Source organism: Nestor notabilis, unplaced genomic scaffold, assembly GCF_000696875.1.
Source record: "Nestor notabilis isolate BGI_N333 unplaced genomic scaffold, ASM69687v1 scaffold17941, whole genome shotgun sequence".
In the NCBI taxonomy this organism is placed as follows: domain Eukaryota; kingdom Metazoa; phylum Chordata; class Aves; order Psittaciformes; family Psittacidae; genus Nestor; species Nestor notabilis.
Window position 1 is genome coordinate 5,416 of NW_009914517.1, and position 16,995 is coordinate 22,410.

General features: G+C 48.3%; 2 protein-coding genes across 2 annotated transcripts in view; one reads left to right on the forward strand and one right to left on the reverse strand.

Annotated features, from left to right (window-relative positions):
- The window catches only part of COPA (coatomer protein complex, subunit alpha), a 19,224-nt gene extending 5,386 nt beyond the window's left edge, over positions 1-13,838 (forward strand). Inside the window, exons 8-32 of the mRNA XM_010023700.1 lie at positions 638-773; positions 1,254-1,336; positions 1,907-2,057; positions 2,483-2,549; positions 2,657-2,732; positions 4,755-4,837; positions 5,768-5,907; positions 7,162-7,247; positions 7,635-7,773; positions 8,118-8,280; positions 8,366-8,512; positions 8,881-9,070; positions 9,214-9,309; positions 9,682-9,770; positions 10,011-10,134; positions 10,419-10,508; positions 10,595-10,704; positions 10,878-10,955; positions 11,158-11,226; positions 11,467-11,603; positions 12,327-12,513; positions 12,598-12,708; positions 12,912-13,073; positions 13,171-13,365; positions 13,633-13,838. Of these exons, the coding sequence (XP_010022002.1) occupies positions 638-773; positions 1,254-1,336; positions 1,907-2,057; positions 2,483-2,549; positions 2,657-2,732; positions 4,755-4,837; positions 5,768-5,907; positions 7,162-7,247; positions 7,635-7,773; positions 8,118-8,280; positions 8,366-8,512; positions 8,881-9,070; positions 9,214-9,309; positions 9,682-9,770; positions 10,011-10,134; positions 10,419-10,508; positions 10,595-10,704; positions 10,878-10,955; positions 11,158-11,226; positions 11,467-11,603; positions 12,327-12,513; positions 12,598-12,708; positions 12,912-13,073; positions 13,171-13,365; positions 13,633-13,692 (2,969 nt within the window). The 3' untranslated portion in view covers positions 13,693-13,838. The remainder of the gene's footprint in view (positions 1-637; positions 774-1,253; positions 1,337-1,906; positions 2,058-2,482; positions 2,550-2,656; positions 2,733-4,754; positions 4,838-5,767; positions 5,908-7,161; positions 7,248-7,634; positions 7,774-8,117; positions 8,281-8,365; positions 8,513-8,880; positions 9,071-9,213; positions 9,310-9,681; positions 9,771-10,010; positions 10,135-10,418; positions 10,509-10,594; positions 10,705-10,877; positions 10,956-11,157; positions 11,227-11,466; positions 11,604-12,326; positions 12,514-12,597; positions 12,709-12,911; positions 13,074-13,170; positions 13,366-13,632) is intronic.
- Positions 13,839-14,591: 753 nt separating this feature from the next.
- Positions 14,592-15,464, reverse strand: S100A11 (S100 calcium binding protein A11; the record flags this gene model as incomplete). The annotated part of the gene is made up of 3 exons (XM_010023701.1): positions 14,592-14,744; positions 14,954-15,091; positions 15,411-15,464. Coding segments are annotated over 3 exons (345 nt in total), but the record flags the coding sequence as incomplete, so codon positions are not given.
- Between the last annotated feature and the right edge of the window lie 1,531 nt (positions 15,465-16,995).

Here is a 16,995-nt window from a genome sequence, read left to right on the forward strand (position 1 = left end):
GTTCTAGGGGAGGGTGTCCCTGCCTGTGGCAGGGGTTGGAGCTGGAGGAGCTTTAAGGTCCCTTCCAACACAAACCATTCTCTGATTCTCCAGGGGGAGTCCACTGGGAGAATGGGTTAAGAGTTGAAATTTATGTTTGAAGTAGGCTGAACCTGGAGGTAGTTTGCACTTTGCAGACATGTCTGTGTGATAGAGTGGTAAATAATCCTAAGCAGCATTGGCTTTTGCAATTTGAGGAGAGCTCTAGCAAACACTTCAAGCTTCTTTTGCTTTTTACCCAGTGCTGTGCAGAAGCTTGTAGGAGTAGAAAAACTTGACTCTGATGTGGTTTTTATTATGGATGGATGAAGAAAGGGGGACAATTCATGAGCTAGAAGGCCTCCACCAGGAACGACTGAACTTTTATTAGCTCAATCCAGCTAAACACAAGTCTTAGCACCTCTTTAGTAACCTGGCTGATCTGTTTCTCTTAGGTGAGCTGTGCTAGTTACAGAGAGATCTTAAACATAAATTGCAGAGAATGGAGTAGTGACTGGTGGGTGATGCAGTTCACTCTGTAATAAAGTGCTTTCTGTGCTTCAGCAGAGCTTTACCTGTTAAAGTGTTGTTTTCCTCATTCTTTTCCACTTCTGGGTAGAATCAAAGGCCTGGGAGGTTGACACTTGCCGGGGGCATTACAACAACGTCTCATGCGCTGTCTTTCACCCGCGGCAGGAGCTAATCCTCAGCAATTCCGAAGACAAGAGCATCCGTGTCTGGGATATGTCTAAACGGTTTGTGCTTGTCAGTCTTCTTATGGAAGTTTATACATGTGTGAAAGACCTGCTGTTACTCTTAGAGAAGCGGAACACCAGCAATTCTTTAGTCATCAGTGCCTGTGTTTGATAATTCCTGAGTGACAAGTCATATTTGGCACATCTTCTGTCCCTCTGAGACCCATGTTATAAGCAAGGCTTGTAATTGTCTGAAAGAAAGGAAAAGGCTGACTTGTCCAGTGATACTGCTTCTAAAATATGGTAAATGAGAACATCTTGCTTGAGAGAAGGCTTTGAATAGAGCATTTTGAGCTCTCAGTGGTTTCCTTGTGCTGTGACTGCTCAAGGTGGGTCTCTGGCAAGAGATGTTGCCAATATCATGAATCCCTGGTTAGTTTCTCACTATGGCAAAGTTTAGGATGTTCCTTTTGGGAACTGAAGTCTACACTGAGGTTTTCATTTTGTTTCTATTCCTTATCTCTTCTGTTGCACATTTAGCACGGGTGTTCAGACATTCCGGCGTGATCATGATCGGTTTTGGGTGTTGGCTGCTCATCCCAACCTCAACCTCTTTGCTGCAGGTAAAAAAAGCTCCTACTCCATGTGTGATGAGTTGCTGTGAAGACAAAATGTATTCCATATAGGAAATCCATACGGGGTTTGCTTTCCTTTAGCACACTTTGCAGAACATGCTGACTTGTGGATGCTTTTATTAAATGTATCTTAGAGAAAAGATCCTTATTTAATGGAACACAATCCTTGTATCAGCTGTAGATCAAAGCTGGAACAAGATTGCCTCTGCATTACCTAGTTGTATGTTCTAAGGCCAAGAAGGGATGGGACAGGTCGTAGGGGAACCCACACTGGACTCCTAACACTTAAAGAAATGTGTGACAGTGAGGCAGTGTGTTCTAGAAGAGTGTTAGCTTGTAGATTTATGAGGAAACCTATGGGCAGGAGCTGGGCCATTAGGAAAGAAGTGGAATCATCTAATTCAGTCAGGCTGAAGAGTAGCAAAGGTGGCTGGTGGTCACTGGTCATGGTATTGATTGGCTCTTTTGTGGTTTGAAGGGCTTGGTGGTGAAATCTTCACCATGAGAAAACCCACGGGGTTCAGTTCACATGTTTGAATCCTCATGTGCCTTTTCCAGGCCATGATGGTGGTATGATTGTGTTCAAACTGGAGCGTGAGAGACCTGCTTATGCTGTGCATGGGAACATGCTGTATTATGTGAAGGACCGTTTCCTCCGCCAGCTTGATTTCAACAGCTCGAAAGATGTTGCTGTCATGCAGCTGAGAAGGTAGGAGATGGGCACTCATCATATTATGAGAGGTGTTACCAGTATCCTGAATCCCTGATTAGTTTCTTGCTTACACACAGGTGATACAGTTCTATGCACATACCTCAGTTTCTACTGACTTTTCTGTCACATGAACTTACCAAGCCTACAAGAATTTTTTTAAGTCAATTTTTAGGTGTCCATAGATCTATATTTCTAATTAATTTCAAGTATCAAACTGAAATGCCAACTCTTTCATTTATGGAACTCTGATACTCTTACAGTGTTTCCAAGTGGTTTTGACTCAAGCAAAACTTTGCTGGTACTCAATGTATTTCAGAAGATTTTCACCTTTATGTCTTTATATCTTTATAGTGTTTATTAGAAGGTGGCTCTGAAATAGCCTTTGTCCACTCTAACCTCTTTTCCTCATGACTCTCCTTCAGTGGTTCCAAGTTCCCTGTGTTCAACATGTCATACAACCCTGCTGAGAATGCTGTCCTCCTCTGCACAGTAAGCCAGTTCTGCTGCATGATGTGCTGGAGAACTTGCCATGAGGCTCTGAGTGTTGGTTCTGTGAAATCCTATCTCCAAATGGCTTTTTCCCCCTCTCTCTGCAGAGAGCCAGCAACTTGGAGAACAGTACTTATGACCTCTACACCATTCCCAAGGATGCTGACTCACAGAATCCTGATGGTAGGCATTTCTTCTTTCCCATTAATCCTTGTGTGGGTTTATTATTGTGTAGCTGTCCCCTCCTCTGCTCTCCAACTGTGTGTATGTGTGTTCTGTATAAAAAGAGCTTCGTTTCTCTCAGCCTCTCTTGTTGGACTCTTCCTCTGTGTTGCCTAATGCCCCTGCGGCACGCATCATTTGGCAGGCTTCCTGCTCACTATATCACACCACACTGACTTGAAAAATTCATGTTCATCCCAAACTTTTACTGCTCCAAATATATATTTTATAATTTGGTTATTAGGAACTTTGCTTTCCCCCTTTCCACACAGCAGGCAGCCTTCCTGGCTTGTCAACAGAGATGGATTTTAACCAGATATGGTTTGTTCTAAGAGGCTTTATACTCTGAAAAGTGGCTGTAAAAATGACAGTGCCAGGCTGCCAGTAGTCAGTTCTTCCTCTCGGCAAATTCCACATCAGTTTTGTGCAATTTACAAGTCAAAACATGATTTAGAGGGGAAAAACAAGTAATTCTTTCTCCTAACTATGAATTCCTTTTGGGATCTGAAACTCCAGCTGGTTCCTCATGCCTCTGTCGTCACGGCAGTAAAGATTTTGAGATGAGGGGGAGTGATGAATGAGTTAGATGGGAGTCCAGCTCTCTTATTCATGGATTTATGGATTTCTGCAGGTCTGAGGAAGGGAGGATTTCTTTGCTGAGCACAGTCAGAAGGTGTATTTGGAAAGAGAAGTAGCAAGTGAGCTTTTTAGTAACTTACTCTAGATTAAATACTACTAAATAGTTTTCAAATACTTAGTTTGATTGACACTTGTCTGGGGACACCCAGCTTGTGACCCTCTAAATGAGGAGAGGGCATATTCTTCTTCCAGAAGAAGGCCTCATGAAAACCATCTACTTTTAGTGCATTTTCAAGAATAGCATAAAATTCTACTGGTTGGTAAGTATTTTCTCCAACAAGCTGCTATTAAGCAACCTTCTGATGATCTCCTGGGATGACAATGCAGGTATATAACATGTGCTTGGAGCTGTCATCCTTATGTCCTTCAGCTTCTTTACCTGACTGGGAAGCTAAGCTTTCTTACCACACTCTAATAGTCTTTTGGGTAATATATTTCAATCATTTTCTGCCTGATCTATGGTCAGTGTCAAAGACTTAAAGCCAGTGAAAGGGTTGACTTGTGGAGATTCAGAAAACCAGGTGAAGTTGCCATCAGAAAGCCCTCAGGGGAGCTGGGAACTGAATGCAGATAAGTCTTTCTTGGGTAGGGTCATAGATGAGGACTGAAGGGTGAAGCAGTCAGGTTTAAGCCACCATTTGTTAGGATGTAGATTGGCCACAAATGGCACTGTCTTGGTGAAACAGCACTTGGTCTAGTGTGTGTGTCCCCAAAAACACTTGTGGGGAGCAGTGACAAAAGGGGCTGGGAACTAAAGAGAATTTTTTTACCACACCAGCAGCTTTTTCACTTCATTTCTCTGTTCCCTCTCACTGCAAAAAGCCTTCTTCCCATCTGAAGCACATCCCTCAGCACTGTTCATTGGGGCTGTCTGACATGCAGAGAGCTGTGTTTGTATTAGCATTTGAAAGCGGGGAGCACAGCTGCGTGCTGGGGAGAGCTCAGCCTTTCTCCTCCAGCTTGTTATAGATCAGTTTGCAGAGGGGGGAGAGAGGAAAAGGGGGGGAGATGCTTCCATTGAAGCTGGGACTCTCGCTGCTTGCTTCGTTTGGCCATGAAGGCTCTGCTCGTTAGTGTGACAGACGGTGCTGTCACCCAGTGCAGCGCCAAGCAGCTCCTTGTGCCTTGGCTGGAGGGAAGGACTGGCACCGTCCACGCCGAGATCAGAAAGGACATCGGGGAAGGGGAGGTGGGAAATGAGTCTTGTGAATAGCCTCAGGTTAAATAGGAATTAGTAGGAAGCAGCTACAACAGCCAAGGTGGGCTCAAACAAGAGTGACTAATTTGTTGCTGTAAGAGCCTGCCAGAGGTTTTATTCACTGCTTGTGTTTTGCTCTTCCCCAGCCCCTGAAGGGAAGCGTTCCTCTGGGCTAACAGCTGTGTGGGTAGCTCGGAACCGCTTTGCAGTCCTGGATCGCATGCACTCGGTAAGGGGACACACTTAATAGGGTCACCTCTTTAACAGGGTGTCATTTGGAAGCTTGCAGATGGAAAGGGCGGAGGTTGGATTCATGGAATTACTGGAGATCCAAGTAGACTGGCAAAGCATTGTCAGCAGAGTGTGGGCTGCAGCCATACACAAAGAAATATCACACAGTGGAAATTGAATGGGTTGAAATAGGATTTAACTTCTTTGATAGTAAATCATAGCTGAGTTGCTAGAAGCCTGCTACAGCAAGGCTCGGGAGTGAAAGCTGATCACAACAGGACTGTGAAGCCACCCAAGTCACTTCCATAGCGTGAAAGTAATGGGAAATAGTGAAAACAGGTTAGATTTTAATTGAGTTCTTTGTTCTCACTTGTGGAGTACAACAGGAGAAAGAAGGGAGAAAGACAGTTGTGGACAGTTTTCCTTGCTTGAATTCACTTGATGTGAAGAGGAAGAAAAGTCTTGCTCTTTGCCCCATGCAGGATATGTCTTTGCTTTTTTTTTTCTTAATAGTGTTTCTGGTTTAGTAAATTCAAGCTTATTTCATGCCTGTTGTGTTACTCCTCTCTGCCTTCCCACCTCCACTTGCTGTTTATCCCCTTTCAGCTTCTTTCCTTTTATTATCTACACTGTTTCTCTCACTTTTCCCTACTGTTTGCTTTGTTCCTATTGTAGAGAGGGTTTGCAAACCTTATCAGCCAGTTAGTAGTGACAGGGAGGGGGGAAAGCTGGAAAGGAAGGACACACTGTGTCTGCACCCTGGGTTGGCTTTTATAACAGGATAAAGTCTGATCCTGCTTCAAGAAAGGCTTATTTTGGCCTCTCGTCACTGAGGTTTGTCCATACAAAAACTAAAACAATCTTAAATTTCTTTGTAGAATCTACCTAACTGTCCTGTGCTGTTACGTTTCCTCTCCTCAACTGACAGATCCTCATCAAAAACCTGAAGAACGAGATCACGAAGAAGGTGCAGGTGCCGAACTGTGATGAGATTTTCTATGCTGGCACAGGGAACCTGTTACTAAGAGATGCAGACTCCATCACCCTCTTTGACGTGCAGCAGAAGCGGTGAGTTCTGGTCTGCTGGGAGAAGGTTTAATATTGTCATCCTGCTGGCATGTGCCCTCTGGGGACAAGTAATAGCTATTAATGCACTCCAGAACTTAGCATCAGCTGCAGGCTGTGTCAGACTGATCCAAACCACGGCTAACAACTGTTACAAAGAGCAGAATGTAAACACAGCCAAGGTGCAATTTATGCTGCAGGCATCGTGCCATTGATCACAGGGAGATGTGTGCCATACCCTTGTAAAGCCTGTGACTGCAGAGTGGGGTGCTATAAAAGAGGAGAGAAATCAAAAAGCCCAAACTCAATCAAGCTCAGCCCGCCTGATGTCTTGTCCCCTAGGTTTTATATCTGCTCATAATGCTCTTTTGGCAGTATGTTTTGTGCTGGTATATGTGTTGCTCGCCACAAAGAAACAGGCAAGCAGTTGATGCTTTTGGCCATCTTGTAGGCTTGAGAAGGTTCTGGATTATCTGCAGATAGATACAGTGTATGTTGATTATGTCCAGAATCATCACAGAATCCCGGACTGATTTGGATTGGAAAGGACCTTAAAGCTCATCCAGTTCCAACCCCTGCCACAGGCGGGGGACCCCTTCACCCCACCCGTTTTGTTCTGCAGTTTGCTTCAGCCTGTCTTTGAACACTGCCAGGGATGGGGCAGCCACAGCTTCTCTGGGCACCCTGTGCCAGTGCCCCAGCACCCTCACAGGGATGAACTTCTGCCCAAGAGCTCATCTCAGTCTCCCCTCTGTCAGTTTAAAGCCATTCCCCTTGTCCTGTCCCTACATCTCTCGTCCAAAGCCCCTCTCCAGCTTTCCTGCAGCCCCTTTAGGCACTGGAGCTGCTCTAAGGTCTCCCTGGAGCCTCATTCTCTTATTTGTATGCCTTCGTTTTTTCTAGTATTGTTGGGAAAGTGACAAGTAAATTAAATGCTGTAAATGCTGCTTGGAAATACCTCATTTCTTTCATTCTGTAAATCCATCCCTAAAACCTTCTTTGAAATCCAGGATTTGAAGTTAGTCATCCGTCAAACATATTTGTTATTGCACAGGTATGGAGAGAGGTTGGTTTTGCTGAACTGGAGTGCAGAGACGCTCAGTCCTGCCTTATGATTTTATAGCACTAGAATGGCACAAAGGGCCTTCAGAGCATCTGCAAATTGGGTTCAGGTTGTTGGACACTGGTAGTTCTCAGAGAGAGAACCTGGCTGTGGAGGTTGTCCAACTCTCTGATGTCAGTGCTATCCTTTCCCAGAACTTTGGCCTCTGTGAAGATCTCCAAGGTGAAGTACGTCATTTGGTCGGCTGACATGTCCCATGTGGCTCTGCTGGCTAAGCATGGTAAGTGGCAGGGGGGTGCAGTGTTTTATGTGGACCCTGGTGCACTAGCTCCTTCCTTGGCTGGGAGCAGAGTCCCTGCTAGAGGAACCGTTCCGTGCAGCAACGATGCAGCTGAAGACATTCACAGCATGGGCTTTGCCACCTTGTCTTCTGTAAGCTTGTAAAACAGAGGGCTTCTTGTACTCCTCAAAATGATCCAGCTAATCTCTTCCATGAAACAAAGAGAGATGGTGACAGTTTAGTTTTGGTTGCCATCACCTCTTTGGTGTCTGATACTGAATACAGTTCCTGTTGCTGGGATTATGGAAGAGAGAAATCGTAATTCAGAGGCAGCTGTTTGATAGTAGAGGGTTCCCTAGCCTGTCTTCCTTTGGTTTTCCTCTCCAGCCATCATGATCTGCAACAGAAAGCTGGAGTCACTGTGTAACATCCATGAAAACATCCGTGTCAAGAGTGGTGCCTGGGATGAAAGTGGTGTTTTCATCTACACCACCAGCAATCACATCAAATACGCTGTCACTACAGGGTGAGTCTGGGAGTCCTTGAGCTGACAGGCCTTGTGCAGACGATCAGGGGGGCTTTTTAGCCAACACCAAAGCTGGTGCTTGTGAAAGGGACTTTATTACAGCATAGATGTCCACAAAGGCAGATAATAGAGCCAAGTACTCGTGTTTGGTTGCTTACCCTGTGCACTGTTTTTTTACCGCTGGGCTGGATGCCTGCCCTGTTCATCTGAGTGGGGTTTGCTTTTATAACACAGGCTAAAATAACAGGTAGAGTGTTGAGCCTCCTTTAGGGAGTAGAGAACATAGTTGTACAGCTGGGTTGTGCTGGTGTACACGTCACATGTGTGCTGTGTGCTGGCAATAGGGATCATGGAATTATCCGCACCCTGGACCTGCCGATCTACGTTACCCGAGTGAAGGGGAACAATGTGTACTGCCTGGACAGAGAGTGTCGTCCCAGGGTGCTCACCATTGATCCCACAGAATTCAAATTCAAGCTGGCTTTGATCAACAGAAAGTATGATGAGGTGAGGAGACATGAGGAACACTGTGCTCTTCCTCGACCTACACCTGAGGGTAAAGAGAAGTTGTTGACAGCTTCAATCTCTGCAGGTGCTGCACATGGTGAGGAATGCTAAGCTTGTGGGCCAGTCCATCATTGCCTACCTGCAGAAAAAGGGTTACCCAGAGGTGGCCCTGCACTTTGTCAAGGATGAGAAGACCCGTTTCAGCCTGGCACTGGAGTGTGGTAACATTGAGGTGAGCTGGCAGGTGGTGCTGTGGGAAAGGCATTGTAGAGTCATCCTAGAATCATAGGGTGGTTTGGGTTGGAAGGGACCTTAAAGCTCATCGAGTTCCAAACCCTCTGCCATGGGCAGGGACACCTTCCACATGGTTGTCCTTTGAGGCATCGCTTGCAAACCTTACTTTTTGCTGCAAGGAGGAGGAGTACTGGGAGGAAGAAGTATTAATTGAGGTTGATATTGTTGAGGATGATAGCAGCCTTACTAACATGCTCCAGCTGGGGGCATCATTTAGTGCAGTGATGCTTTCCATCATGGACATTATCAACAGAAGCCTACAAAGAAAACTGCTTTCTGCAAAGCCTTTTTAACCTCTCTCATTAGATTGCTCTGGAAGCAGCCAAAGCTCTGGATGACAAGAATTGCTGGGAGAAACTGGGAGAAGTGGCATTGCTGCAGGGAAACCACCAGATTGTGGAGATGTGCTACCAGCGCACCAAGAACTTCGACAGGCTCTCCTTCCTCTATCTCATCACTGGCAATCTGGAGAAGCTTCGCAAGATGATGAAGATAGGTGAGTGCCAGGGTGGTGGCAAAGAAGAATGAAATAAGAGGATCTGAGTGTCATTCCCAGAGGGAATCACAGAATAATGAGCAGTATCACAGTGGAAGCCAAGAACAGCAAAGCTATCATGACTTCTTTTCCTTCTGGTTCAGCTGAGATCCGTAAAGATATGAGTGGCCACTACCAGAATGCCCTGTATCTAGGAGACGTGGCAGAGAGAGTGAGGATCCTGAAGAACTGCGGGCAGAGTGAGTAATATCAGACTAACATACGTCCCTGTTGCCTGGGGAGAAGCTGTGGAGAGGTTGTTGGGATGAAGTCATTTTTGGAGGCAGATAATCCTTTACCTGAGAAACTGAATCGGGTGAGCAGAAAGTAACCCAAGAGCTCAAATACCATTGAGGAGACCTGAATCAACTGTAGAGCATATTCAAATCGTAAGTTGTTGCCTGCACACAATGAACCTAAAGTCCTAAACCCAGTGTCACACCCTAAAGGTGTGATTCTACACCTTGGTATGTTGCTAATCCTTCCTTTGCGAGAGTCTGGCCATGCATGGTGGTATGGGGAGTTTTCTTTTGGCAGTGAAGAACATGCACTCATGTCTTATCTCATTGCAGAGTCCTTGGCCTATCTCACAGCTGCAACTCATGGTTTGGATGAGGAAGCTGAAAGCCTGAAGGAAACATTTGATCCTGAGAAGGAAACGGTTAGCAACCTCACTAATGCTTCCTACTTCATTGCAAGAGCTCTAGGGTTTGGAAAGGTGACAGTAATCTGGTGTTAGTGTGAGTGGCCAGGCAGCTTCTTTCTGGGAGGGAGGAGCTATCTCCATTCCAGTCACTGCTTATCAGGCTTGAGACCATCTGTGCTGCTTGGAAGCAGGTAGGGCAAAGAATGGGATTTCCCTTATGTGGCCTTTGACTGTTTTCTGTACCTCTCTGCTCAGATTCCAGACATTGATCACAATGCAAAGCTGCTGCAGCCTCCTGCTCCTGTCATGCCTCTGGATACCAACTGGCCATTGCTGACTGTCTCCAAGGGGTTCTTTGAAGGAACAATTGCTAGCAAAGGTATTGCTTTGGACTTGGGAGGTAGCGTTAAGCTGGACTATGCACAATGGAGTTATTTGTCTCCGTGGCTCCTCAGCTGTTGCTGTTAACCTCAGATTTGTTGTGTGCTGCTAGCAGAGGTGGGAATCCAGCATGGCATTTACACCATCTTTGGCAAATCTCTCAAATCTCTGCCCTTTTAGCACAAGATGGGACTTAACAATTGGAGGGGAGGTTGCTGGCCTAACCTAATTCTTTGCTTAACACCTCAGATGAGTAGATGAAGGATCCTGCTCTTTATGTAGGCAAAGGAGGTGCTTTGGCTGCTGATATTGATATCGATACTGTTGGCACTGAAGGCTGGGGAGAAGATGCAGAGCTGCAGCTGGATGAAGGTGGGTGAATCCAAGAGTCCTTCATGCCGAAGTCTAAGTGTGTGCCTGTGTAAGAGGTCTGACTGTTTCTCCCCTGCTCCCTCCAGATGGCTTTGTGGATGCTGGAGAGAGCTTTGGAGAGGAAGCTCTAGGTAAAGGACAAGAAGAAGGAGGTGGATGGGAAGTCGAAGAAGATTTAGATCTTCCCCCTGAACTGGTAGGAGACCAGTGGTAGTTACTTGGGAAGGCAGTGACAGCCTGTGGTGGTGGCATGGGGGGAACGTGCACTGGACTTCCTCAGGGGCTTGGTCACCACAGCTGTGGCCAGCTCTGATTTCATCTGGGTGCTGGAAACTTCCACACTTATCCCTGTTTTGTGTGCTCCCCCAGGATGTTCCTGCTGGTCCAGCAGGAGCTGCAGAGGATGGATTCTTTGTGCCACCCACCAAGGGCACCAGCCCAACTCAGGTAGTGGCACAAGTCTTTGACTGTCTTGCTCAGGAACTTTCTACTTTAGTGCTTCTTTTTGGGGGTTCAGTCCTTGTTACCAGTCACCTGTGAGCACAACACAGGAACTGTGTTAAGGGGAGTTAGGGGTGGTGAGGATAAGGAAGACAAATGCATGCACATACACAGTTCCTCTTGCAATGTTTCCCTTCCATTCATGTAGGTTTGGTGTAACAATTCTCAGCTTCCTGTTGACCACATTCTGGCAGGCTCCTTTGAGACAGCAATGAGAGTAAGTTTCCCCTGGAATGCGTAGGTGAAGTTGCCCCTGGAATGCGGAGGGAAAGGGCTATCCCCATGTATTTTTTGTCTCTGCTCTAGTCTGAAACTTCATTCTGTGTCCTGCTGTGGATCACCTTGTGCATTGTTTATTGTTTTCTCTGGGTATAAAATAAGAGGTGCTGGGAGCCTGAGTGATATCTGTGTGTCCTTTGGACAACTTTTACTTAGCAGATCATTGTGTCTCTTCCAGCTCCTCCATGACCAGGTAGGAGTAACAAACTTTGGACCCTACAAGCAGTTGTTCCTGCAGACCTATGCCCGTGGACGTACAACCTACCAAGCCCTGCCATGTCTCCCTGCCATGTATGGGTACCCACATCGCAACTGGTAAGCATTGGGTTAGCTCCTTTGCTGCGTTCTCTTCCTTGTGCCATAGACCTCTCAGACTTCTTGGTGTTGTAGACAGAAATATCTCCTCCCTCTGTTGGGAAGGGAGGAACCTTCCTGGTTTTGGGATTTAAATAGAGAGCATTCTGTCTTTAGTGGGATTTTTCTGCTGCCTGCTCTTAGATGTAAAGATGTCGAACTGCTTTCATTTTTTGTTTAGAGACTAAGGGGCTTTTCAAGGCCAGGTTGGATGCAGCTTGGAGCAACCTGGGCTAGTGGAAGGTGTCCCTCCCTGTGGCAGGAGGTTGGAACTAGATGAGCTTTTTAAGGTCTCTTCCAACCCAAACCCTTCTGTGATTCTAAAACCAGTGTGAGGCAGTTGGAATGATGAGTTTTCTAGCACTAATACTCTGCCTCCGACACAGCTGCTCTGGGGCATCTAGAGAACCACAGGTGTGTGTTTTACAGTGGTACCTGGAAGCCACTGTAGAAGAAGGAGCCAGACTTCTCAGCCTGCACTAATGCAGAGGGAGCTGGGCATTGTGGGCAGCAGAATCATGGAAGCACAGATGTCGCTTGTGCTAAGCTACTGGCGAAGAAAAGCAGTATGGCCCTAGGTCAAACCATATCTGACAAGTTGCTGTTGAGCTGACAATGTGTGTGTTCCTGCTGGCCTCTGCAGTGGTCCCATTCATACCTCCAACCCCTCTTTGGTGCTCCCAGGAAAGATGCTGGCTTGAAGAATGCCCTCCCTGCTGTTGGACTGAAACTCAATGACCTGATCCAGCGCCTGCAGCTCTGCTACCAGCTCACTACAGCCGGCAAGTTTGAGGATGCCGTGGAGAAGTTCCGCTCCATCTTGCTCAGCGTACCGTTGCTGGTGGTCGACAACAAGCAGGAGATTGCTGAGGTGAGAGGCAGACTCCTCTGTGTGGTGTCTGCATGCCCTTGGGGCAGGAGGCTGGATGCCTGACTCTGTTTCCCTCTCTGGAAGGCCCAGCAGCTCATAGCCATTTGCCGGGAGTATATTGTAGGACTTTCAATGGAGATTGAGCGGAAGAAGCTGCCCAAAGAGACCCTGGAGCAGCAGAAGCGAATCTGTGAGGTACAGAAACTTGGTGACATCCTTCACTAAGAGGCAGATAAGGGTGGGGAGTAACCTTTGGGTTTAAAAAGGCAGTGAGAATCCTGCATTCTGCTCTGTCCTCCTTTAAAGCAGATGTGGCAACGATTACCTGGGAGGGGTTTCTTGCAGCCAGGGTTTGGTAGTGATTGTATCCCTGTTTTCCTTCTTTCACCCCAATGCAGATGGCAGCCTATTTCACCCACTCCAACCTGCAGCCCGTCCACATGATCCTGGTGCTGCGTACTGCTCTCAACCTCTTCTTCAAACTCAAAAACTTCAAGACAGCTGCTACTTTTGCTCGTCGGCTGCTGGAGCTGGGTCCAAAGCCTGAGGTGGCCCAGCAGGTATGTCTGTGAGGTGCATGAGCAGGAATATCTTCTGTGGCAGACATTTGGACTGGTTCCTAGCTGCCCCTCTGCTCAATGTGGTTGCTTTTGGCAGACTCGTAAGATCCTGTCAGCGTGTGAGAAGAATCCCACTGACACCTACCAGCTCAACTATGACATGCACAACCCCTTTGACATCTGTGCTGCCTCTTACCGACCCATCTATCGTGGCAAACCTGTGGAGAAGTGTCCTCTCAGTGGAGCCTGCTACTGCCTTGAGTTCCATGGGCAGATCTGCCGTGTCACTACAGTAAGGGAGCCTTGACATCTGTCACCACCTTCTCCTAGCCTGCGGTGTTTCTCTTCAGAATCCCCTTCAGCAGCTCCCACATGTTCCCTCTTAACTGCCTTGGCATGGGTTATGGGTCCAGTTGAATGTCAGGGGCCTTGGAACAGTTTGGGAATTGTGAAATACTGTGTAATTTAAGTGCTACCTTCAGGGCCTGACATTACAGCAATGGGCAGTGCTTTTGAGAACCATCTTTGGAGCATTAATCATCTCCTTTTTATTCCTCAGGTGACAGAGATCGGCAAAGATGTCATTGGGCTGCGGATCAGCCCACTCCAGTTCCGCTAGGAACCCATCCCTTGGAGGTGTTAGACCAGAGGGAAATGGTCCCATTCCACAGCACAGCATGGAAATCTTCACCTCCCACCATTCCAGCTTTTAGTCTAGTCTCTTCCCCATAGAGTGTGTCTTACCTGCTTTCCCCACCCAGGAATGCTCTAGTGAGACTCTGAGCTGCTTCCAGGTAGTCACAACTTGCGCTTCTCTTTCCATATCCAGCTGATGTGAAGTTTCTTCAGCAAATCTTTTCCAGAGGGAAAAGCCAGCAGCCGCCTCTTTCTTCCTTAGTGCTGAGCTCCTGAAAGAATTGGTCAGAGACCTGCTGCAGGAAGAGCCAAGCCTGGCTCTCACAGGAGTGTTTGAAACCAGGACCAGGGCCAGTCCCTGCTCCGGGGGCAGCTCAGAAGAGGCAGGAGAGCAGCTCAGCAGTGTTCAAATGCTAGTATTGACTTCTTGTTTTGTTGTCCTAGCAACATTTCTCTAAAATAATCAGCTTGCCTCATGAATAAAGTGAATTGACCACCTTCATCTTTCTGTTGCTCAGTTGGTGTTACTGAGATAGAAGAGAGATTAGATTGAATTTTCTCTCTTCACCTCCCCGTTCATTACCAGCTTTGGAGGCTCCAAAGGAAGTTATAGCTTCCAGCAGTGATGGAGGATGAGAACATGTGTGTTCTCACATCAGTGGAGCAGCAGAGGGTTGGACTGAGAGATCCTGCTCCGTCTGTGCCTGTGCTTTCTCCTCACTCATGATGCTGAAATAAAACCATGCCTTACAGTAGGATTTGAAACCTTTTATTTTATACATAAAAATGAAGAACGGGTACATGCCATTCTGCTTCCAGCTTTGCATTGGTTTTGTTCAAGGAATGTTCACAGCAGTGGGGGGGAGACACTGACTGGCAGGACTAGGGAGAAGGGGTCTTAACCACCAGGGAATTGTGGCAGGCCACTGCAATGCCCCCAATGAGGTTCAGGAACTCCTGGAAGTCGAGCTGCCCATCACTGTTCAAATCCAGTTTCTTCATCATCCTGTCCACAACACCTGGGTCCTTCTGGTTCTGCAAAAGACCAAAGAGAGTTTGACTTTATGTTCAGCACCAGAGGAGAGGGATTGGTGGAGGATGGCAGAATCCAGCCAGGCCAACTCATGTGGCTCTGGCTCCTGGGAGCAAACTCATCCCATTGCCCACCATGGCGCTCAGAGGCTTTAATTGCCATCCTGGGGGCTGTAGCACAGGCCACAGGAGCCTCTTGTGGCCATGCTCACCTTTGTGAAGGCAGCCAGCTCGGTGTTCATGAAGGCCAGGAACTCCTTCTTGGAGAGGGCGCAGTTGTCCCCTTCACGCCCTGCGTACCGCTGGAAGACGGCGAGCAGGGACTCGATGCAGCGCTCGGTCTCTGTGGGCTGCTGGAGCAAGAACAAGTTCAGCCGAGTGTTGAAGGGAGCTCTGAGCTTTCTAGAGGAGGAGCTGGGCTGGGGGGGGCCTCCTGCAGGTGCTTCCCTGGAGGAGTCTCCTATGCCCAACCTGTCCAAACGCGTTTCTTTTTGCCTTGACACAGTGCTGTGGTGCAGGAAGGATTCAGAAGACTGGGGAGTGGTTCATGGAAAACCCCTGGGGACATGGCAGCTCCCATTACTGGAGCGGTCTGGACTGGGAAAAGTTTATGTTGCAACCACGGTGACCTGCTGGGCTTTGTTCCATGCTCTGCAGCTTGGCTGGGGCTGGGTTTCTGGACAGGTAACCCCGTCCTTCCCACTTTCCTTCTCCCTGCCCTGTCTTCACAGAGGAGAAACTGAGTCATGAGAGAAAAATGCAAGTGGAGTTGTCTCCTTCTCCACCAGGGTTGGACAGGGCAAGATGGGGGTGATGTGGGGCTCCAGACTTCTGGGCAGGGCAGTGCAGGCAGAGCTGGGGGGAGGCCAACCTTCCCTGCCCGACCTCAGCATCCTGGGACCTCCCTGCCACATCCTGCTCAGCTTGGTGAATGTGACAGGGACTGAGTTTGCTCAGTCTCAAGTCCTCAGCTGGTGCTGGGTGGGGACAGGACAGTTGAGCTGCAGCCCTGAGTCTGGTGATGGGCAGCAGAAGTATCAGTGGGAAAAAGGAGAAGAAGGGAATGAAGGGGATGGGGAAGAACAATCTAAATGCCCACCCCATAGTGCCTCACACCTGCAGGGACCCTCTGCTCGCCCTCTCAACCTCTGCACCCTCTTCCCCCAACCAGGCCCCCTCTCTGGCAAGGATTTGGCTCAGCCCTTGGCGCCATCTGCTCTATCTGGTGCCAAACCACGTCTCGCCTTCAGCTCTGGGGCCACTTGTGGGAAAAGCTCCTTTTCCATCAGCCTCCTGTCCTTAGAGAGCTGTCTCTCCCTCCCCACCCTGGGGTCCCGGCGCACTCACCATGGCTGGGGTGTGAGGAGGGGGCTTGGTCCTTGTCGCAGCCACGGTGCGAAGTGGCAGAGCAGGAGCTGAGGTGGTTTTGAGCTTCACCCTGCAGCCACCGCCCTTCCCGGCTCTGACTCAGCCCCTTGGGCTGCGTTGGGCAATCGTCATCCCTAACAGCAGATCTGGACGCGCCTGCGGCCCCCAGCTCAGGCTCAGGAATGTGCTGGGCCTCTCCTTTAGACTCTGCCTCATGAGTTTTATTCCTTACAGTTATTCACACTCACTTTTTCTTCTCTTTATCCATTTTCACCCCTTGGTCTTTTGCAATGTGTCCCTTTATAGCCCATTCATTTCATCCCCAGGCTCAAGACTAAGCTCCCCCTGGGGCTGCCTTGCTGCTACTCGGAGCTTCTACAATATTTCTCCTTGCTGTGGTGAGATTTGAGATCCCCAAGGTCTTCTTTTTGGACAGAGCCTTGGGTGACATAGTTTAGTGTGTGGTGTCCCTGCTCATGGCAGGGGGGTTGGAACTAGATGATCTGAAGGTCCTTTCCAACCCTAACTGTTCTATGATTCTAAAGGGGATGTCGGGGAGCAGGCAGCATTCCCCTGCCCAGCCTGGGGGACATCTGCTGCCCGTCCCCTTCAGCTTTGACTGCTCCCACCCGTGGAGCTTGGCTGATGGCACCCTGTAACCTCGAAAAAGGAGGGAAGGCAGCCCCATAGGGTTGGGATGCTGCACTGGGAGCTGGCTGCAGCATACATTTGTCCCCAGCAGTGCTGGGCTAAGCTCCTCACCGGGGCTGGCCACCCTCCTGCTGCTGCAGAGCGAGAGACCCTGGAGGGCTGAAAAGAGGGAGACACGGAGAAGGAGGCGGGACAGGAGGCACCCGAAAGGCACCCAAAAAGGCAAGTAATGTGC